General features: G+C 36.8%; 1 protein-coding gene across 1 annotated transcript; it reads right to left on the bottom strand.

The window, feature by feature from the left end:
• Window positions 1–22,290: 22,290 nt before the first annotated feature.
• On the bottom strand, window positions 22,291–24,988 carry LOC104102319 (peroxisomal membrane protein 11A). The gene is made up of 2 exons (XM_009610002.4): window positions 24,090–24,988; window positions 22,291–22,548 (listed from the first exon to the last, which is right to left on the bottom strand). Exon 1 carries the CDS (start codon window positions 24,828–24,830, stop codon window positions 24,111–24,113), a length of 720 nt encoding a protein of 239 aa, XP_009608297.1. The 5' UTR covers window positions 24,831–24,988; the 3' UTR covers window positions 22,291–22,548; window positions 24,090–24,110.

The following is a 24,988-nucleotide window of genomic DNA, read 5'->3' as shown; positions in this document are numbered from 1 at the left end:
GCATCATCTTCTTCTTCTTCTTCTCTCTTGTGCTCTCAAATACTAGGGCTTAAATTAATTCTTCTTTTCTGTGCAAAAATTATTTGAAAAACAACAAGAATCGTGTTGTCATTTCTGGGTGAGGTTGGTTGAGAGTATGAGCTTATTTCTTTGCTTGAAAAATAGGGAAGTCTGAGTACCCATAGCTTTGTTAAAATATAAGTGATTTTGTGTGCTTCATATGTGATCGATGAAAGGCCCGAATAAGATTCTTGGACGAATCATTGAAATTTCTTCAACTCGTGGTTGTGTGTGAAGTTTATTGCATGTTTGTGTGCCTAAAAAGTTATTGGGTTATCTAAAAGTGTGCTTTTGTTCGAAAACTTTTGGGGCTTAGGACTGTTCTCTGAGAGAAGCTTGGCTGGGAACGACAAGATCGCAATTGTGATAGCCTCTTCGCATTTGCGAAAAGGTGGTCGCAATTGCGAAAACTGCCAGGCCTGGAAACCTTCGCATTTGTGAAGATGAGCTCGTAATTGCGGACTCTGTAAATCTTTGTTGCCTTTGCAATTGCGAAGTAAATGCCGCAATTGCGACATCAGAGAGCTGTGCTCTACAGATTTGAAAATCTGAAATTTTTTCTAAGGCTGGGGTTCGACTGTCCAATCATTTGACCATATTTGAATCATTTTGCAATATTTTTCATAACCATAGCATGTTTTCACTCCAATACTTTGTTTACAGGTACCGTAAGCTGGAAATGAGCTCTAACTCTGACGAATCCGCGAAGGACAACCCTTTGGAAGTAGAGGAGAACTATGACCAATGCTGGTTCTTGTCATTGTAATGCCAAGAACGATACTATGCCGAGTTGATTTCGAAGAAAGTGCTCCCAGAAAGTGGTATATTACAGGAAAAGGCCTCGGAACATCTTCCCGAGTTCCATCAGAGGCTTGTAGACATGGGATAGACTTATTTTGCCCCTCAACCTTGCAGAGCCAATGAGAAATGGGTTAGGGAGTTCTATGCAAATCTTCCAGCTATATCACCTACAGGACCATGACATTGCCCCATTTCGTGTAAACGATTGTGCCTCAGACGAGTGGTTGGTATCCAAATTGTGCCAGGGTGTGGATGTTCCATAGGCAGCTGAAAAGAGAGGGATCGCATCCAAAGAATTCACTGCTGAAGCAAAGATATGGCTAGCCATCATATGCAGTCGCATCTCCCCTGGGTCGAATATACAGAATGTACCAATAATGTGACCTCAAATGATAGCCTCAATTCTTTATGGTATTCTGTGATGACCCAAAATGTCATCTTTAAATTTAATAAGTAATTCTGTGTTCTAAGACCTCGAAAAGCACCATTTATCATTCCTCGACTTGCGTGCGTAGTCCGTATAATTTTTCGAAAAAGTTTTTATGTGAAAATGGATTAAAATGTGAAATAGAGCTTTAAAACTCAACTAAGTTGACTTTAGTCAACATTTTGAGCAAACGGACCTGGATCAGTGTTTTGAAAATTTTGGTAGGTCCGTATCGTGATTTGAGACTTGGGCGTATGCCCGAAATCGAATTCCGAGGTCCCTAGCTCGAGATATGGAATTTTGATGAAAAATTAAAAGCTTGAAAGCTTGAAATCTTAATGAATTTTAAGAAATTACTGATGTTGGATTTATTAACCTCGGGTCTGTATTTTAGTTTCGGAGCCCAGTATAGGTCCACTATAATATTTATGACGTGTCTGCCGAATTTGGTGAGAATCGGAGTTGATTTGACGTGATTCGGACGTCCGGTTGTAAAAATATAAGTTTTAAAGTTTTCTTGAAAACTTCCTTTGATTTGGTGTTCGACTCATAGTTCTAGGTGTTATTTGGGCGATTTGATCGCGCGAGTAAGTTCGTATGATGTTTTAGGACTTGGGTGCATGTTTGGTTTGGAGCCGCGAGGGCTCGGATTGATTTCGGGTGGTTAACGGACCTTTTTTGGACTTGGAAAAAACTGCAGAAATCTGCTTCTGGTATCCTTCTTAGCGTTCGCAAGAGGTGGCTCGCGTTCGCGAAGAAGAAACTGGACGAGGTGAAATTTACTCTTCGAGTTCGCAAAGAGGGGGACACATTCACGAAGGGAAGAGGGCAGTGTTCATCGCGAACGCGTGGAAGCGTTCGCGTTCGCGTAGAAGGCGAGGCCTGGCCGGGCACCAAGCGTTAAAGCTTCGCGTTCGCGTAGGGTGTATCGCGTTCGCGAAGTCCAAATTTGGCAAGGCTTCGCGTTCGCGAAGAGTAAAGTTTTGGCAGCACAAAAATGTGCTTCGCGAACGCGAGGCACTGACCACGTTCGCGAAGGGTAGAAATTCCAGAAACAGAACTTAAGTTCTGGAAATGGGGTTTCGACCCATTTTCAATTCTTTCCCTTTTTTTAGCTCGGGTAAGGCGATTTTTGGACGAATTTCACGGAAAAATATTGGGGTAAGTGTTCCTTATCTGATATTGATTATATTTCATGATTTCATACTCATTTATATCATGAATCCGTGAATTTATGGAAGAAAAATCAGATTTTTATAAAATCTTCCAAAAATGAAGAGTTAAGATTTGAAGGTCCATTTAATATCGGAATTGGACAAATTTGGTATGGTTGAACTCGTATCGGAACGGGTGTTCGGATTTCGTGAGTTTTTCCAGTATTTGAGTCGTAGGTCCCACTGTCGAATATTTTAATAAATTTCAGATTTTTATCCGGAAAAATTTATAAATTCATATGGAATTAATTCCTATGATTTGTATTGAATATATCGAATTATTTGTGAATATATTTGAAGCTTTTGGAGGCAAATTTAAAAGGAAAAGTTGTGGTTGAATAATTGATTGGAATTTGCAAAGCGAGGTAAGTGTCGGGTTTAACCTTGACTTGAGGGAATAGAACCCTTAAATTGTTTGTTATGTGAATTGCACGTAAACGACGTATAGGCGAGGTGACGAGTGTCTATACATCGTCAAATTAATTGTTTGCCTGCTTACTTGAAAAATCATAAATTATTTTTAATCATAAATTAATTATTATAGTAATTATTTCTCTCTTATTCTTTGCAAATATAAATTCTTGAATTCCTGCATTAATTGTTACATGCTATTTGAATTATGTGCCTTAATTGTTATTTGACATTTAGCATAATAAATATTAAACTGTCTATTTGCTCCCTGATTTCCATAATAATTTGTTATTTGTCATTGGTTACTTCATAATTAAACCATAATTATTGTATGCTTGTTGTCTTGTAATTTTATATTAATTGTTACATTTATTGGGAAAATTTCTTCTGTAAGAATTGGTAAAAAGTTAATATTGGAGGATCGGGTTGCACGCCGCAACAAACTTATTAAAAGTCAATATTGGAGGATCGGGTTGCACGCCGCAACAGACTTATTAAAAGTCAATATTGGAGGATCGGGTTGCACGCCGCAACAGACTTATTAAAAGTCAATATTAGAAGATCGGGTTGCACGCCGCAACAGACTTATTAAAAGTCAATATTGAAGGATCGGGTTGCATGCCGCAATAGACATATTAAAAGTCAATATTGGAGGATCAGGTTGCACGCCGCAACAGACTTATTAAAAGTCAATATTGGAGGATCGGGTTGCACGCCGCAACAGACTTGTTAAAAAGTTAATATTGGAGGATCGGGTTACACTTCACAACAGACTTGATTAGAATAAATATGTTGGAGGAGCGGGTTGCACGCCGCAACAAAACTGAATGTGGATATATTGTGAGAGCGGGTTGCACGCTGCAACTGAAATAATGGAAATGATAATTGGTTATGACTGCTGAGTTGCCTTCAATTATTATAAATGAATTACCTGATTTATTCCTATTATTGTTGTTGTTACTAATATTGCGTACAGGTTAATGTAAGTGAACCGCCTTAGCCTCGTCACTACTTCGTCGAGGTAAAGCTCAGCACTTACGAGTACATGGGGTCTGTTGTACTGATATTACATTCTGCACTTTTTGTACAAATTTTGGAGTTGGTCCCAGTGGTATACCATAGACTTGCTCGGATTTCAGCTATCAGAGGAGACTTGAGGTATAACTGCATGGATTTCGCAGTTCTGAAGTCCCCGTCTATCGTACTTTAGCTGTGTGTTTATTTCCAGACAGCTTTATTTTATTCAGATCTTTATTTGTATTTATTCTAGAAGCTCGTGCACTTGTGACACCAATCATGGGATTGTATTTAGACACCGTTATTATTATGGATTATTTCAAAATTGCTTCCGCATTTGCTTCCTTGTTATTAATAAATTTAAAAATTATTTTAAAAATGATAATGTTATTCTAACGTTGGCTGGCCTAGCAAGTGAAATGTTAGGCGCCATCACGGTCCGGAGGTGGGAATTTCGGGTCGTGACAGTTGGTATCAGAGCATTAGGTTACATAGGTCTCACGAGTCATGAGCAAGCTTAGTAGAGTCTGAAGGATCGGTACGGAGACGTATGTACTTATCTCTCAGAGGCTATGAAGTTTAGGGACAATATCACCTCTTTCATTCCTTATCGTGCGACATTGATCTTGCTTGAAACCTATATCTCACATTCCTTTGTATCTACTCGTGTATGACATTGCGCTCTCGGTATCAGTTGTGCGTCGACGGTTCGTGATGCCGCAGATGAACTACGAGGGAGCCAGAGATGCTCAGATATTGCCTCAATGTGTGATTCCTACTGAAGATGCGGATGTATAAAGAGATCACCCAGTGAATAATATGGGGGGTGCAACGTACCTTGGCATCTGGTTGATTTATACGAGTTGTGAAGGTTAATATTGTGGACCATCGGACGAGGTAAACTATGACTTCGCGCTGAGTGGGGGAGTCCACTATCAATGAATGGATTGCGAGTCATGTGTTATATTAGTTTTGGCCTAAAATGTATATATGTGGTACTGAAAGGTTCTTCCAAAATTTATATGTGTTAAGGCCTGAGATCTTGTAGAGAATAAGGTTGGGACTTGCGGTATGTCCGCCTCCAAAATAATCTTGTACTTCAGTACCAAAGGAGTTAGAGAAACAACATTAAATTTATAGAAGGCCTACTCAGCGTGGATGTCACGGTTGCGGATTTTGGGGTGCTTCAGAGGAAGTACAGTGGTTGACGAGATTCTGGACTAAGAATTGTCTGTATGGAGCTCTACTTTTGTGATCATTGTATATAAATAAGGGTAAAAGTTTACCCCAAAGAAGAATCGAAGAGTATGTTAAGAAATGGGTCAGCTCAACAGTGTTGAGTCAGCATAACAAAAGAAGAAATTGGCCTTGGGAGAGAGAATTCTCCACAGGTGTCTGTGGTAAGCCTATGAAGAGGGCAGACCAGCCAATACAACACCGCCCACTTGGCTCGGTTCTCAGAAATACTTTTGAAAGAGTTTGTTTCCTGGACTCTCTATAATACATGGCACATAGGGTTTGAATGATTGCGTCAGGTCACCATGATGGTGTCATAATATGCCATCAGGTTCAATAAGTTAGCCCGTCATATTCCTACTTTGCTTCTTACAGCCAGAGAGCGAGTCCACATAATCATTAAAGGACTCAATTATGATCGTAAAATTTTGTATGAATCAGGAGCTACAGGCTGATACTTCATTTCCACTAGTGGTAGAAATTGCCAAGATATTAGAACGTGTTCGGGGTGAGGAGAAAGGAAACTAAGGAGACCAAGACGTCTCGAGGTTCTGGGGGATTCAGTGGATTCTACTATGCGAGTATAAATCATTATGGCGGGGGCTCGGGCAGTCAGCTAGCCCAGTTCGCACATCGGATTAATCGAGGTGCTCCAGTAAGTTCTTTTAATGCACCACTGACATAAGTGTCCTACAATGGTTATTCTAGTTATCTGACACAGACTCAGTATTAGCAGCCAAACTCGCAAATGGGTTGTTATGAATGCGGTGATACTAGGCACATCATGAGAAAATTATCCCAGACTTGGGAGAGACATATTTCATCAAAGTACTCAGGCTACGTGCCCCATTGTAGTTACTACACCACCCACACGACCAGTTAGGGGTGGAGGACAGGCGGGTGGAAGGCATCCTAGAGGTGGAGGCCCAGCCGTTGATACAATTATTTTATGGTATGGCGGAGGTTGATACATCAGATGGTGTAGTTACAGGCGCGACCTCGATTTAATATAAAGGAATAATTTCCTTAACTTGATTTGGTTCTGAGTATCGAGACGAGTCCTCCTATTGTGCTCTATTTATGAGTGAGCTTCGTAATTCTATAATCTACTTATGTGTTTACTCATGTTAGGAGATTTTATGGAGATAACTACACCTATCATTCCATGTTGGTCACTAATAAGAGTTGTGAGGCTAAAGGTGGCTTTCTATTACTCATATCAATAAGTTTTGATGTAATTTCTGGATAATTAATTATAAATTGTGAATTATATGCCCTACCGGTGTGGGGTTCATTATGTGTTGTGATTTTGTGTAACCGAAATTATTTAAAAGGAGAAAATGAAAATTTTCGATTGGCACGATGTGCATATTACTTGTGATTCAAAACTGAGAACGAGATCCTCGCATTTTAATATAAAATGATATGTTTAAACCGGGCTATGAACGGCGGTGGAAGTTATATAAGGACGATATCCTTGTGATAAAAATCCTTGTGTTTAAATCCTCCCTTGTGAAATTAAATTTGTACTATAGTACTAATAGGGAGTCATGTCTGCTAGGCTTATTTTAAAATATTTTTATGAAATTCTCTGTGCATACTTGCCAAATTCGTGTTGTAATATTGAGTTGTAACCTACGAGGTAGGTGCCCGCCCAGGTGGAATTAAATATGACTCGTTAATTCGGGTAAACAATTATGAGGTCTTCATGCCTCGCATCTCATTATTAGTATTGTAAAAATTTGAAATGAGATTTTTGTTAACATGAAGTTAATTGACGATTCTGTAATTGATTATGCACAACTATTAAGACCAGATTGACGCAGAAGGGTGTTCCGTTCAGATGGTCAGACGAGTGTGAGTTGAGCTTTCAGAAGCTCAAAACCGCTTTGACTACGGCGCCAGTATTGGTATTACCCACAGGTTCAGGATCGTATACGGTATATTGTGACGCATCTCATATTGGGCTTGGTGCAGTATTAATGCAAAATGGCAAGGTAATTGCATATGCGTCGCGGCAGTTGAAAGTTCACGAGAATAATTATCATGTTCATGACTTAAAATTGGCAACCATTGTTCATGCGCTAAAGATTTGGAGGCATTACCTCTACGGTGTCTCGTGTGAGGTATTTACCGATCATCGTAGCCTTCAGTATCTGTTCAAACAAAAAGATCTTAATTTGAGGCAGTTTGAGTGGAAAGGCTGTGAGTATGGGCAGTCTTGCGTATATTCCGGTTAGTGAGAGGCCATTAGCTGCAGATGTTCAGACTTTGGCTAATCAGTTCGTGAGGTTAGATATTTCAAACCCCAGTCGGGTTCTATCTTGCACAGCCGCTCGATCTTCTTTATATGAGTGCATCAGAGAGAGGCAGTATGATGATCCACATTTACTTGTCCTTAAGGACATGGTGCGGCACGGTGATGCCAAACAGGTTGTTGTGGGGGAAGATAGAGTTCTGCGAATGTAGGGCCATATTTGTGTGCCTAATGTGGATGGGTTTCATGAGTTAATTCTTGAAGAGGCACATATTTCCAAGTATTCTATTCATCCAGGTACCGCTAAAATGTATCAAGATTTGCGGCAACATTATTGGTGGAGGAGAATGAAAAAGGATATAGTTGCACATGTAGCTCGGTGTCTGAATTGTCGGCAAGTTAAGTACGAGCATCAGAGACCTGGTGGTTTGCTTCAGAAGTTAGAAATTCCTGAGTGGGAGTGGGAGCGTATCACTATGGATTTTATTGTTGAGCTCCCACGGACTCAGAGAAAATTTGACGCAGTTTGGGTCATTGTGGACAGGTTGACCAAGTCAACACATTTCATTCCAGTGGCAGTTACCTATTCTTTAGAGAGGTTAGCTGAAATTTACATTCGTGAGATTGTCTGCCTTCATGGTGTGCCCGTGTCTATTATTTCAGATCGAGGTACGCAGTTTACCTCACATTTCTGGAGGGCTATACAGTGTGAGTTAGGCACGCGGGTGGAGTTGAGTACAGCATTTCATCCACAGACAGACGGACAGTCAGAGCGCACTATTCAGATACTGGAAGATATGTTTCGCGCTTGTGTTATAGACTTTGGAGGTTCTTGGGATCATTTCTTACCATTTGCGGAGTTTACTTATAATAATAGCAACCAGTCGAGCATTCAGATGGCTCCATATGAGGCATTATATGGAAGGTGATGTCGATCGCCAGTTGGTTAGTTTGAACCGGGAGAGGCTCGGTTGTTGGGTACCGATTTGGTACAAGATGCCTTGGATAAGGTCAAGATTATTCAGGATCGACTTCGCACTGCTCAGAATAGGCAAAAGAGTTATGCCGACCGTAAAGTTTGTGATATTGCATTCATGGTTGGAGAACGAATATTGCTCCGGGTTTCACCTATGAAAGGTGTAATCAGGTACTTCTTTCTAACTCCGTTCGAGGACGAATATTTGTTTTAGAGGTGGAGAATGTGATGACCCAAAATATCATCTTTAAATTTAATAAGTAATTTTGTATTCTAAGACCTCGAAAAGTACCATTTATCATTCCTCGACTTGCGTGCGCAGTCCGTAAAATTTTCCAAAAATGTTTTTATGTGAAAAATGGATTAAAATGTGAAATAGAGCTTTAAAACTCAACTAAGTTGACTTTAGTCAACATTTTGAGTAAACGGACCCGGATCAGTGTTTTGACAATTCCGGTAGGTCCGTATCATGATTTGGGACTTGGGCGTATGCCCGAAATCGAATTTCGAGGCCCCTAGCTCGAGATATGGAATTTTGATGAAAAATTAAAAGCTTGAAAGCTTAATGAGTTTTAAGAAATTTCTGATGTTGGATTTATTGACCTCGGGTCCGTATTTTAGTTCTGGAGCCCGGTATAGGTCCACTATAATATTTATGATGCGTCTGCCGAATTTGGTGAGAATCGGAGTTGATTTGACATGATTCGGACGTCCGGTTGAAAAAATATAAGTTTTAAAGTTTTCTTGAAAACTTCCATTGATTTGGTGTCTGATTCGTAGTTTTAGGTGTTATTTTGGCGATTTGATCGCGCGAGCAAGTTCGTATGATGTTTTAGGACTTGGGTGCATGTTTGGTTTGGAGCCCCGGGGGCTCGGGTTGATTTTGGGTGGTTAACGGACCATTTTTGGACTTTGGAAAAACTACAGAAATCTGCTTCTGGTATCCTTCTTCGCGTTCGCGAGAGGTGGCTCGCATTCACGAAGAATAAACTGGAGGAGGTAAAATTTACTCTTCGTGTTCATGAAGAGGGGGACGCGTTCACGAAGGGAAGAGGGCAGTGTTCATCGCGAACGCATGGAAGCGTTCGCATTCGCGTAGAAGGCGAGGCATGGCCGGGCACCAAGCGTTAAAGCTTCACGTTCGCGTAGGGTGTATCGCGTTCGCGAAGGCCAAATTTGGCAAGGCTTCGCGTTCGCGAAGAGTAAAGTTTTGGCAGCACAAAAATGTGCTTCGCGAACGCGAGGCACTGACCGCGTTCGCGGAGGATAAAAATCCCAGAAACAGAACTTAAGTTCTCGAAATGGGGTTTCGACCCATTTTCAATTCTTTCCCATTTTTGAGCTCGGGTAAGGCGATTTTTGGGCGAATTTCACGGGAAAACATTGGGGTAAGTGTTCCTTATCCTATATTGATTATATTTCATGATTTCATACTCATTTATATCATGAATCCGTGAATTTATGGAAGAAAAATCAGATTTTTATAAAATCTTCCAAAAATGAAGATTTAAGATTTGAAGGTCCATTTGATATCGGAATTGGACAAATTTGATATGTCTGAACTCGTATCAGAACGGGTGTTCGGATTTTGTAAGTTTTTTCGGGATTTGAGATGTGGGTCCCACTGTCGAATATTTTAATAAATTTTGGTTTTTTATCCGGAAAATTTATAAATTCATATGGAATTAATTCCTATGATTCGTATTGAATATATCGAATTGTTTTTGAATAGATTTGAAGCTTTGGGAGGTAAATTTAAAAGGAAAAGTTGTGGTTGAATAATTGATTGGAATTTGCAAAGCGAGGTAAGTGTCGGGTTTAACCTTGACTTGAGAGAATAGAACCCTTAAATTGTTTGTTATGTGAATTGCATGTAAACGACGTATAGGCGAGGTGACGAGTGTCTATACGTCGTCAAATTAATTGTTTGCCTGCTTACTTGAAAATTCATAAATTGTTTTTAATCATAAATTAATTATTATAGTAATTGTTTCTCTCTTATTCTTTGCAAATATAAATTCTTGAATTCCTGCATTAATTGTTACATGCTATTTGAATTATGTGCCTTAATTGTTATTTGACATTTAGCATAATATATATTAAACTGCCTATTTGCTCCCTGATTTTCATAATAATTTGCTATTTGTCATTGGTTGCTTCATAATTAAACTATAATTATTGTATGCTTGTTGTCTTGTAATTTTATATTAATTGTTACATTTATTGGAAAAATTTCTTCTATAAGAATTGATAAAAAGTTAATATTGGAGGATCGGGTTGCACGCCGCAACAGACTTATTAAAAGTCAATATTGGAGGATCGGGTTGCACGCCGCAACAAACTTATTAAAAGTCAATATTGGAGGATCGGGTTGCACGCTGCAACAGACTTATTAAAAGTCAATATTGGAGGATCGGGTTGCACGCCGCAATAGACTTGTTAAAAAGTTAATATTAGAGGATCGGATTGCACACCGCAACAGACTTGATTAAAATGAATATATTAGAGGAGCGGGTTGCACGCCGCAACAAAACTGAATGTGGATATATTATGAGAGCGGGTTTCACGTTGCAACAGAAATAATAGAAATGATAATTGGTTATGACTGCTAAGTTGCCTTCAATTATTATAAATGAATTACCTGATTTATTCCTATTATTGTTGTTGTTACTAATATTGCGTACAGGTTAATGTAAGTGACCGCCTTAGCCTCGTCACTACTTCGTCGAGGTTAGGCTCAGCACTTACTAGTATATGGGGTCGGTTGTACTGATACTACACTCTGCACTTCTTGTGCAGATTTTGGAGTTTGTCCCAGCGGCGTATCATAGACTTACTCGAATTTCAGCTATCAGAGGAGACTTGAGGTATAACTGCATGGCGTTCGCAGTTCTGAAGTCCCCGTCTATCGTACTTTAGCTGTGTGTTTATTTCCAGACAGCTTTATTTTATTCAGACCTTTATTTGTATTTATTCTAGAAGCTTGTGCACTTATGACACCAATTCTGGGATGGTATTTAGACCCCGTTATTATTATGGATTATTTCAAAATTATTTCCGTATTTGCTTCCTTGTTATTAATAAATTTAAAAATTATTTTAAAAATAATAATGTTATTCTAACGTTGGCTTGCCTAGCAAGTGAAATATTAGGCGCCATCACGGTCCGGAGGTGGGAATTTCGGGTCGTGACATATTCAGCTCAATGTTGGTGAGATTTTCATCAATGAAATGAGGGAGTATCGGATTCAGAATGGTCCATCATTGATATTCCTATCTCTTATCACTGAGTTGTGCCAACTTGCTAGGGTTCAGGAGGATCCGGGAGACAACTGGATAGATCTGGGAAAGCCTATTAATCCATTGAAGAAAAGAGGAGAGGGTGTCGCCTCAAAAGCAAAAAGAGAAAGTTGGGATCTTCTTCTCAGATCGACCAGGGTAGCCAGCCATCACCTTTTGCAGGAGGACCATTTGCTATGCTTTCTGAGGAAATGCGGCTGATTTGCAACCTAGTAGTTGGCCTTCCACAGGGACCTGGGGAGACATCTGAGGTACCCTCTGTATGCATTTCAAAGAAAGAATTTGAAAAGCATTTTGATGATCAGAAGAAGCAGGAGGATCACCTTAAGAAGCTGGAGAAGGCATATACTGATTTGGCTACGGCGCACGGTACTTTGAGCACTTCTCATGACAAACTGGCAAATGCATACACCACGATGAAGAAAAGGGAAAAGAAGAGAGATAAATTCTTCACCCGCATGTGGAAGGGTGTGAAGGGTTTGTGGAAAGTTCTAAAGCCTCCAAAGCCAGTGCCATCGACCGAGCCGGAAGATGATGATGATGCTCTAGTTCATTGGTCCGAAGAAGAAGAAGAGGAGGAGGATGCGACTAAGTCTGACAGCGAGGAGAGCACTTGATGCAGTATTCAGGGAGCACTTTCCACCATTTTACTCTATTTTGTTTAGTTGCATTGGGGACATTGCAACATTTCTAGTTAGGGGTGGCTTCTTGTATAATTGTGGATATGGTAGATTGATATTTTATTTTCATGTGATGTTATTTTGTTTTCATGTGATGTGTTATATTAGTATGTTTACTAGCTTCTTGAATTTTTGTTTTTATATATAGTAAGTTTTATTGACTTGATGTTTATTAGCCTCTTGATTTTTTTTAAATAGTATATTTTATTTTGGTGGCGATATCCTTGCTTTTCTTTTTACCACGGTTCATTTTCCGAGGATGCCAATTTTATTTTTGAATCGGGTAATTTTTGGTAAATTTTTGTATCGACTTTTCCCGATGATGGATAGCTAGGCGACTTTCTTAAGGGAATTAGTCTTGTAGTATAGATATAGTTTTTGTTAATTTAGGAAGAATAAGTGGTATGAGTTGGGGTTTGTGCCCATTGTCGAATTTGTGTCTTCCTTGGTACCAACGTGATTTAAACCTCGGCATATGAATTCTTGATCTTTAAAAAAAATGATTGAAGTAAAGATCATTGTCATGACTTTTAGACTCAATTTTTGGCTCTTTGATTCACTAAATAGTTTCTTAGGCTATATGTGACTTCTTTGAGTTCATTGGTTTCAATTGGATTTTGGATTTGTATTCCGCTTGAGTTTTCATGTGCCATGTGTGGTGAGGTTTATTGTGAGTTCTTTTGCATTATTTTTAGTCTAGAACTTTCCCGGAATGTGCTTCAAGGCTAAATCCTAGACTAACTTGGGTTGAAAAATGATGTTAGGCATTCCTTGGACCGCTATTGTGCCTTAAATTTCCTACCCTTGTATATTTTTCCTAGTCAACCCCTTTTGAGCCTTTAAACTTTTTCGTTGGCAACCATGTTACAAGCTTTAACCCTTCATTCTTTATTGATTTATCTTTTGGCATCCTCCCTCCCTAAGTACTTTGAAAATATAAACATAGGCTAAAAGCCTAAGTTTGGGGGTGAAGGTTGGAAAAGTTGTGATGTGGAAGTTGCTTAAAAGGTGAAAGGTAATAATTTAAAAAAAGAGAGAAAAGGAGTAATATTTGAGAAAAGAGAAGGAAAAATAAGGAATTGTGAATAAATGAAAGACTAGGTGATGAAATAAAAAACGAAGAAAGGGTGGAAAAGTTCTTGAAGAAAGTGTATTTTGATTGTTGAAAAATTGTAGTGCTTAGGGAGTTTTTGAGTCACTCTAACCAAAATTGTGCTCTACCTTAATCAAAAGCCTAAACTACAACCCTTTAAGTCCTAATTGATTTTGAACCAAGTTTGTCTACATTAGTGGATAAATACATGAAGGGCAAGCCTATGGTACTACTTGTGTACATTTGAACATTTTTGTGAGAGAGAGTCAATTTTTTTTCCATTTGATATCCCATTTATGTTTTGAATTGCAATTTATGAGTGTGGGATTCTCTCATAAGTATGAGGGCACATGAGATGTGAGTTGTGAATTTAATCCCATTTTTAATTGGGAGGAATGAACGAGGGAAGTTAATTGTGATAGAGATGCAAATATTGAAGTTTTAGTGTGATGACTTGATTGCTACTTTGAGTTACATAGTGTTTGAGCACTTGATTTTTTTTTTTTTGGTATTTCATATGCTTTGGATTAATTTTTGGTATCAATCGAAGTCATGTGTTTGTGCTTATAGTAGACCTTTTCGACTTGGCATGATATTGATGTACTATTGAGTTAAATACTTGGAAGAAGATTTTGTCGCTTTCATTGCTTGAGGACAAGCAATAGTTTAGGTTTGGGGGTTTGAAAAGTTGGTATTTTACCAACTTATCTCATCTTTAAGCGTAGATTTGTGCTATGTTTGATTGATAAAATCGTGTGTTTAATGTCGTTTACTTCTATTTTATAGGTTCTATGTGATTTAGAAGTGATCATGAAGAAACCAAGTGAAAACGAGTCAAAAAGAAGTTGAAAAGAAGAAAATCTGGAAAATAGCCTCACATGTCGCAATTGCGACATAAATGTGGGAAATGCGAAGATAGCAGCAATGCAAAGTCCACCCAGTCAAGCAGTGTTCGCAAATGCGAAATAAGGGTCGCAAATGTGAAGTCAAACCAGACGGTCAACCTTTGCAAATGCGAAGTCTTTATCGCAAATGCGATAGTCAACAGGAAAGTCATAGTTCGCAAATGCGAACATAGCTTCGCAAATGCGAAGATCGCGCTTCAGTTCTTGGTACTTATGTAATTTCACTTATTTTGGCCCCAAACCCTTTAATACATGACGTATCTCATTTGTAAAACATCTTTGGCATATCTTTGACACATCTTGACAAGAGAACACAAGTTTTGAAGCTAGAGTTCTTGCACACACACTTGGGTCTGAAGAATTGAAGTTTTTGGTTGAGAATTTCTTACCCATTTATGTTTATTTCTTCATTTTCTTGCTTTGTATTGTATATCTAAGTGTGTAGTAATTTTTTTAACACTTGAATCTTGTTTATGGGAATATTCAAATTTAAAGTGTGGATTAAATATCTTGTTATGCTTATGTATTGAACGATTTTTATTTATTATGAAGTGAGTTATTATTTCTTTAATTATTCTTGTTCTTTAATGTTACCAAAGGGATTAGCTAACCCTAGGACTCGCCCATTTACTTCGAATTAATTTGAGGAAAGATAATTTGGGATTGAAAAAGATTAATTAACAAGAACTTGAGGCTTTAACCCTCACTTTATAGATTCCACCTAGGGATAGGATTGAACTACTTGTAGCCATATTCGGGTGTGCTTAATCTCTTAATTGTTTTAGGAATAATTCAATTATGAAGTCTTGCTAGTCTTTGGAAGAAGCTAATATAGAATTATTACCCGAGGCTAATTAACATAAACTCGTTCATATTTGTAAAATCGTGAAATACATTGGATCGTTACTTGAGTGTAATTCCACGTGCATCCATACTTGTAGCCATTGATCATTTTACTTGCTTCCTAGGTCAGTTTACATTTTCGCAATTAGTTATAAATATTTTCTCAACCATTTCTAAGTGTTTGTCTTAGCATAATAAGTGATAATTCTCTTACACGCCTAATCGCCTACATATTATTTTCTGTGGGATTCGACCCCGACTCATAATTGGGTAAATTATATTGCATGCGACCGTGTCCATTTACTTTTTAGTAGTGGATTTGTACGTCATCATTACTCTGCCCCATATCTGTTTACTTCTTATTATAATTGTCTTATTGAACCACTAGTAAGTGTCGATGTCGACCCCTCGTCACCACTTCTCTGGGGTTAGGCTAGATACTTACTGGGTACGCGTTGATTTACATACTCATGCTACACTTGCTACACATTTTTGTGCAGGTACGTATATGTCTGGTGGTCTTTTGGGCGCAGAGACATGGATGTTGCGGGGAATCTACCGTGAGCTGTATTTCATGTTATGATCCACAGTGTGCAGAGTCTTCATCAGAGCTATTTATATTATCCTGTCTAATTTGTATTCCAGATAGATGTTGTATTTTATTACATTTCTTAGTTGATGCTCATGCATTTGTGACACCGGATTTTGGGAGTTCCTAAGGGTGGTTTATCATTGTAATTCGCGTAAATCTTATTATTTACCCTGTAAGTTTTATTTCATACTAATTAATTATATGAGAATTTTTATTTCAAAATACTAAAATGAGTAATTAGTTTAATCATTCACCATTGGCTTGTCTAACGGCGGTGTTAGACGCCATCACGATCTTTAGTGGATTTTGGGTCGTGACAGTATTCTTAAGTTGTCCCAAAGGTCGAATCCACCATGAAAGCACCAAATCATAGCTCCAAAATACCCTCTCATCTGACCTTGTACTTATAGGCCCAAATTTCTGGGTTTTGGATGCGGCCCTGGATGCTTTGCATCCCCACTTCACTCCTCTTCGAAGCCCGGACACGGACGCGGACCTGGACGCTATGGCAGTACTTCACTGCCAGCCTTTGGTAATGTGATCATACCTTTTTGTAGGAGCGTCCAAATGACAAACAGTTTGAAGCGTTAGAAACTAGACTTGAAGATCTTTCATTTGATAAGTTGTCCATTATATAACTCTTTGTATATATGTAGATACTCTTGTTCAAATTTACCTCTTGTGCGTACTCATTTGGAACATTAGTCTCTCATGTAATTTCTAATTTGAATTAGACTTAGGGTTCTCCTTAGACCCCACATCGCTTATAATATGACTCGTACACTTATTATCATATCCAATTAATATCCATCATATTAATAGTCCTCATTTGCACATAAAATAATGTAATTAGCACACATCAACTTTCTTAATAGCGCTTTAGTACTTCGAAATTTTTCGGAGTGCTACAATAACTCAACTAAATCAATTATAACACGCAACATTATCAATCCAATTAATGAGAAGATTTATCAGATGCTAAATACAAAAAAATAGAGCATTCTTCAGAGTTTCAGTCTCTCTCTTTTTCGTGATATAGTTCAAGGTTTTTTTCTAATATTGTTCCAGGTTCTGCTCGGAATTGATACAAGTATCTACAGAAATATTTTGAAATTCGGTTTTCTAGATGGTAAGTTTAACAGTGCTAATTAGTCATTCTGGCAAGTGGAACATTTAGAATTGTTATGTCGATTATTCGATTTGGTTATGGGATATTGATAAAGGAGTATGCGTCGTATAATAATTTGGTTGCTTCAATTTCGAAGCAACTTGGCATAGATTTGAGCTCCAAGTCAATTAAAATTGAATACAAAGTGGAAAAAAATTACACGCCTATGAAAATACACAATGACATGGGTTATATGGTGTATGTAAAGTTGAAAAATAAGAACAGAGAATTCGGAATGTATCCATTTGTGTATAACTACATTGGATAAAGATATTATAGATGGAGGAACTTTATTTCAAAGAGACCTAATGCAACTTGACGCAACCGATGGGGTGAATAAATTTGATATAGTTGATACACTTGCACTTGCATCTTTAAACTCAGGTGAACCAATTGAGGTTTTCGAACCGAAAAGGGATTTGATTATTTCAAATACTAATCATAAAGAGGTGATGGTTGGACAAGTATTTAAGGATAAGGCCACATTGAAGGCGGTGATGGAGCACTACGCAATTGCTGAAAGGTTTCAATTCTGTATTGATAGGTCAAATGCTATCAGGTTTGAGTGTTATTACTTACAACCTCTTCACCTATATGTTGTATTCAACTTTATGTATATGTATTTGTAATAGTTTTATAGTGTATTCATGGAAGCATATTATTATACAGCATATATTATGTTGTATTCATAATATATGCTTTCTTTCATAATATGTTTCTGTAATATGCAATATATGAATACATCATGTATTTATGTCGGATACAACCTATAATAGTAACCTACTGCCTGCATATTTCATAAGAAACCTAGTGCTTGTATTCTGTTGTATCTAACAGTTGTATTCAATATATTCAAGTTTATTTTGAATTCACAGTATTTTATTTATTCCTAATACATGGTATTAGTACTGTATTAAGTATATTTCATGGTTGTAATCGTTGATTTTATATTTGTATTGAGAGTATATTACTGTATTTCACAAATAATGTTATTCACTTTTTATATTCTGTTCAATAAATACCTGTTTGAATTCAATGTATTTCAAATATTTTTTTTCTTGTATTCATGTATAATGGATGTAATCCATGTATTCAATGGCAGATACATGTTTTGTATAAAATATCCAAAACTAATATTTTTCCGTTTAATGTAGGTTGTACCATCGACTGAACACTTGCACATGGTGAATGATGAAGGAAGGCATTACACCATTTGCCTCCTAAAGAAAAATTGCAGTTGTGGCAGGTTTCAAGTTGACGAGTTACCATGCCCACATGCTTGGGCTGTCTTGAAAAGTAAGTTCCTAATGTCGGAAGATTACTGCTCAGACTATTACAAACCAAAGTCTGTTGTAATGACATACGAGGTACCCGTCTATCCTCTACCTGACTGAAGTGAATCGAATATACCAGCACATATATCAGAGGAAGTTGTCTTACCACCCAAATGGAAAAGACCTCCCAGGAGGCCGAAGAAGAAGCACAATAAGCCGTTAAGTGAATTGCTTCAAAAGAAAAATCAACATTCGTGTAGTATATATGGGCAGGGTGGACATAATAAGCGTACTTGTAGAAATGCTCTACGTAGGAATTAGTTGGTGTTCTGATTTTAATTCGTGCAATCACTGTTTTTTGATTTGTTCAAGTTATACATTCAATATTGATTTCTTGGTGTATTGGATTGTTACTGGATGAATTTTTTAAGTTTAGATTACTAAATTGAATGTTGCTATGGTTAGTGGTATCTTAAAAAAATGATGTGTGTGTGTGTATGTGTGTGTATATATATATATATATATATATATATATATATATATATATATATATATATATATATATATATATGTATGTGTGTGTGTGTGTGTGTGTGTGTGTATGTGTGTGTGTGTGTGTGTGTGTGTGTTATAATTCGATTTAAAATGAGGATAGCTGGACATGTATAAATATAATACAGAAGTGTATAAAAAATTTGAATACATATGTAATTTAATTCAAAATACCTTTGAATACATAACACAACTATGTACATGATTATACTAATACATAAATACAGCAGAATACAAATAGAAAATAAAATAGAATATAATAATTGAATCTAGTTAAGTTTGAAATATAGAATAGACACAACCAGAAAAATAGTAAAACAACCACTGAATTAAACTCAATATAGCAGTAATATGTATTAGCAGCAGAATACATAATGCAACTATGTACATGATCATACTAATACATAAATACAGCAGAATGCATGTATTAACAGCATAACTTACATACTATTAATATAACTTTTGAATACATAATACAACTATGTACATGATTATACTAATACATATTACTGCTATATTGAGTTTAATTCAGTATTGTTTTCACTATTTTTCTAGTTGAATTCTGAATACATGTATTAACAGTATAACTTACATATTATTAACATAACTACGTTTTATTACATTATTGACAGAACTTTTGAAAAAATATTAAAGTTAAAAATGAGTATTGAATCATGAGAATTTAAATACATAGGCATATAAAAAAATAAATTGAAAGTATTCCGAGTGACAGTTGCATTAGGACAAAAAGACATTCATGTATTCAAAATCAAAAAGGTTGCATAAAACCATGATCAATTCAGCAATAAGCTGAAAATACAATTTGTATAACAGAAAACTATTCTAAAACTATCTTCACAGAAGTATCTGATTCTGTGATTTGCCTAACAATTTTTGCGGGTGCTTCATTGTCGCTTATCGCATCAGCGTCTAACTTTCGCATAGCATAGTCCCAAAGGAGGGCACCATATCTTTGACGGAGTAAATTAACATCAAAGGTTATTTGTGGAACCAATTCACAAGTGCTCAAATACTCTGCATATGCTGCGACATACAAACCACAATCTTGCTAATACATTTGAGAAGGGAATTGAATGCCTCCTTACCCCATGGGTAATCACAATATCTCCCGCTCTCGACCAAATCAAAATGTAGTCTTGGAATGGTGGTGCAGTTCTTCTCAGTGGATAATATGAATATATGTATGAAATACAATACATCTATTTTAATGGCATCTCCATCGTTGTCAAAACCCCAATTCTTGTCATCAAAGCATTTCAACAAATCTTTCTTCTTGACATTTTTTGCACCGCCAAAGTATGTATCCAGAATCATGTTAGACATCTTTGTGTTAAACTCAAAATCGTTAGCGTCACTAACACAATTGAGACCAGTAACTACCACAAACTCCCTGATTAAAAAGCATAATGTTGTACCATTCACATGTATTAAAAATGAATCAATAGGACTTTCTTCCAGCTGCATAACCATGAAGCACCTGAAAAACTGATGTTGAACCTCACAGTGCTTCATATCAAGGAATCCTGCAAAACAAGTAGTACCAAATAGTTTGTACTGATATGGAGTAAGCTTTTATTTGAGGTCGGAGATTATGTCGGTGTTAGTATAGGAACCGATATGCGGCGATAAAATAGGCGGGTGTTTAACAAAGAGTTTTATTTCCTGCATACAAAAAACAACTAAAAAGCTAAAATATATGGTTGAAAATACAGATGAATACAGTTAGGTTGAATACATAACTCATTCATGAATACAATATAGTACACTGATAATTACAACAAAAACTGTGAGTTATGGCAATAACTGTTGTTTTAAATACAGATGGATACAGTTAGGTTGAAAATACAGATGAATACAGTTAGATTGAATGCATAACTAATTGATGAATAATATCAAAATGATAAAACTAACAGTGTATTTAAAATTATTGTATGAACTCAAATACATATAAATACATCAAAATACAACAGTCAAAAATTATTGTACAAAATAAAAATCGGTGTATGCCATTATCGAATACATCTAAATACATCTAAATACAAGAAGAGAAAATCACTGTACAAACTAAAAATCAATGTAAGCGGACTTGAATACATATAAATACATCTACAATTACCTTGTCGTTCTGTGTTTCCGAGCTACTTCCTTTAGCAACCTCTTTTCCCTTGCTCCCAGAAGCATCATCCATAAGTATACTTCTCTTTTCCACATCAGGAAGTGTTGATTTTTTCGAAGATTTCTCATCTTGACCTTGTTTCATAGGGTCATTGCGTATTTTTATTCCCTTTCGGCTTCAATGATTGCTGATGAACCTGCAAATACAGGTTCCTCTTAAGTGATTTGCAAATCGAAAGATGACCCTTCGAAATTCAGTGCTTTAGTGGGTATACCGCGGGTAACCCTCTTCGGAGTTGTTGAATCAGCCATTGAAGAGGAAATTTAAAGTATTCTGCAGAAAACCTAACAATGGTGAATATTTTTAAAAAAAATATTGAAGAGAAAAAGAAGAAGCTTTAACCGGCCAAAAATCCAAAAATTTTAACACTTACCACAACTTTTTGGAGGAAAAAGAAGTTGAAAATTGAGAGAGACAATGGCGTTGTGAGAGAACTATAAAGCTTGGGGAAGACAATGGAGAGAATCGTGGTTCAACAATGGGAAAACAAACTTGATGTGAGAGAGAGATCGTGGAGAGAGAAATGAGATATATTGTGCAGTGATTTTGGGAGAGAATAACTGAAAGAATGAGAGAGAAAAATATTAGACAGCGTATTTAATGCCTTAACGGTAGTGTATACTATAAATACATATTTTGCTATAAAAAATAAAAGGTAGGTATAGAAAATCATATTTTAAAAAGGTTTTTATTTATAATAAATAAGGTGTAAACATTTGCTATAGAAGGTAAAATTTCCAAAGTTTTATGGTGGTTAGTTGTGTGAGGCCTCTTTTTATCCCACAAATTTATGGACTCATATCTTACACTTTTGGGTCCACAAAATTGTGAGACAAAAAAGAAGCCTCGCACAACTAGTATCAATTATGTGAGACACAAAATAAAATGACCTCCTGTGAATGACTAATGCATTCAATCACGAATGAAGAGCAACGATTCTCAACGAAGAACGACTTCCCGTGATACTTGAGCAAATTAGAGTGACTTTTTCGTTAAACAGATAGATCAGCGGCTTTTGGTGCATTAAAGAAAAAGTTAAGTGCATATCCATAAAGTTAAGTGCATATCCTAAAGAAGATCATTTTGCAAAGTTGTGTCGTAGCAACCAACAACCCAGAAAGGATGCTTCCTATTTTACTGCTAAATTGCTAATACAGTATTCAAATCAGACTAAATCTTTGAGTATAGGCCCTAATAGAGAAGTAAGAGCTTCTCCGTAAACGTCAACACATCTACAGATCAAGTAATCAACTTGGCGCGAAGCCTAAATTTTCAGGTTCACACAAGGTTAAAAGAAGTGCAGTAATTAAATTCTGATCTAAGATCAAATCACATTAGGGATACAAGAATCGAAACAGTTCAACGCCATCTGAGTGCAAATATTCATCATTTCGAAGTCAATGCTATGTTAAGAACAAAGGAAAAATAGTATACACATAATTGGTATGTTTCAAGTGATAAATCAAGCCTCAAATTTGCTCTTGCAAAGATTGCCAACAGTTGCAGGCTGCAACTCCCTTTTGACATTCCTTATTTGTTAATGTTCCTGCACCAGTAGATACTCTAAATTTAGCTTTAAAAAAGTCAATTTGAGATTTGACCAGCATCCATCACAGTGGGAATAATGAGGCTTCTCTAAGACTCATCAAATATCACATACAGCTGGTGTAGGATCCAAAGATTGTACCTATTCTTGATATGATAATTCATATGCTTGCAGGGTCAAAAGACTTGAGAAAGAAGAAGCATCTCCAATTTGTTAGTGGAAAGCTTTTTGCAAATACATGAGAAATTCTAGAGACACTTTCAGGTCATGAATTACTCATTAGAAAAAAAAAATCAGAAATTGGTTTTGCTTGAAAGAAGCTGTGAGACAATTTTTCAAAATAAACTTAATGGAAACACAACTTCAAAAAAACAACAACTATGCATCAATCCAAACCAAACGAGTAGGGGGAATATGACTCCTTTATATCCATTCTGCTCCACCAAGGCCTATTTCATTCCACTGCTTAATAATTCATCCTTTAGGACCTTTTTTATAGGTATACCCTACCAATAGTTATTCTTCTCTTCTTCATCATTTGGAGTTTCCTGTCTTAGTTTTAGTGTTTTTTTTTTTTTTAATTTCTTTGGCCAAGCTTGCTTTCAGGATACAACTGAAATCTTTTGATTAAGTAGGATACAATTGAAACTTGGTAGTCCAAAAACGAGTTCAGAATCAATATATATATATATATATATATATATATATATATATATATCACACATATATATATATATATATATACACATATATACATATAGAAAGCTTAGAGAATAACTAATTTGAACCGGGAAAAAGGTATATCAAGCACAAACTTTACGCTGGGGTTGTTTGGTACAATGGTGGGATATCCCAAGGGATTGGTTATCCCACCTTCTATATGGGATAACTAATCCCACCATTTTAGTGTAAAAGGTATCCCGCTATTAGCTAATACTCCAAACCAAACATGGAATAAAGTTAATCCCAAACTTTATCCCGGAATTATGATCCTTATCCCATGTACCAAACAACCCTAAGAGCAAGAAGAAATGCTCAAGTAGTAGCAAATGCTCTCAATGATTAAATTCCATAAATTTTCTAACGCAGAGGAAGAAATTTTAACTGCATCAGTGACCAATTCCCACAGACAAAACTCCCCTAGAACCAACATTGGTAACCAACAAAAGGGCATAACTCAGCTGAAAATCTAGATTGTATTAGTGTAAACAACAGTATAAGCAAACTTGCCAAACTAAGTACAAGAAGTAGCTAGCAGCTGAAATGGAAAAACTTAAAGAACTATCAAAAGCCAGAAGCTTTCATTATCCAAGAAAATAATCATGAATATCAAAGTACTTAATTTTCTTTGGTACATCGCATCTCTTGTATTTAGAGAATTTCTATCTGTAATAAAATAACATGACATCTCTTGTATACCTCCAAATTCCCTTCTTATTTAGAGGGAAACAGATCGCATTTCTTTTATAAAAAACGAATCTTTATTTCGAACTAATCCTAAAACAACATGAATTTCCAGTTAATGGAGCCACAAACCATACCTCCAAATCCAGCAATTTCAATCAGCAAGAAATCCAATTCTTATGTGTGCTAATGAGAGCTGACAAAAGCCCAGCTGATGACAACAACAGCGGCCCAGAAATCAGCCCTTTACCATCTCTAATATCAGCCAAAGCCATTAATCCATCAGCAAAATCTTGAATTACTGATAACCTCTTCATTAACTTCTTCATTCTCAGTTTCCTTATTTTTTCCTCTTCCTCATTATACCCAATTCCCCTAATTATCGAAACCTCAATAGTCGAAACCAAACACGCCTCATCTTCACTAATCTTCTTTAATTCCTTAACCTTCAAACTAACACTTCCAATATAACCAATAAACTCACACCAAGCACTAATCTTCTGTAAATTACTCAAATATTTCTTATCAATTAACCCTGCTTTACCTAACCAAACAAATTGCTCAACAAAATAGTACAATCCTTCGCCCCCGTAAGCTAAAATCGAGAGAATTAATTCTTCTTTTGAACTGATATTAGCTGAACGGAGTGCGTTAACGTCTTGTACGAATTTCCCCAAGCGAAATGCTTTACGGCTAACACCGACGCTTGATTCGAAGGATTTTAAACGGCGAGATAACGGAAGGGATTCGGGGATAACGGAGGCGGCGATGATGACTTTGGAAGCGTAACGGGAGATTTTGAGTAATTTGTCAACGCCGTCACGTTTGGAGAGGTAAGCTTCTAGATGGATCAGGAAATCTCTGTTTTTGGGTTCCATTGAGATCGGAATCGGAGAGGCCGAGGATTTTTTGGGATCGGTGAATTGGGGAATTTTGCCGGGAAAGTGTTGAACGGGTCATGCCCAGTGACCCATAACTATATCCACGCCCATTGTTACGTCAGTGCTGACTGCTGACCTAATTTTTGTAGCTTTGA

Source organism: Nicotiana tomentosiformis, chromosome 4, assembly GCF_000390325.3.
Source record: "Nicotiana tomentosiformis chromosome 4, ASM39032v3, whole genome shotgun sequence".
Lineage (NCBI taxonomy): Eukaryota > Viridiplantae > Streptophyta > Magnoliopsida > Solanales > Solanaceae > Nicotiana > Nicotiana tomentosiformis.
This window is presented reverse-complemented; position numbering and strand designations above follow the sequence as displayed.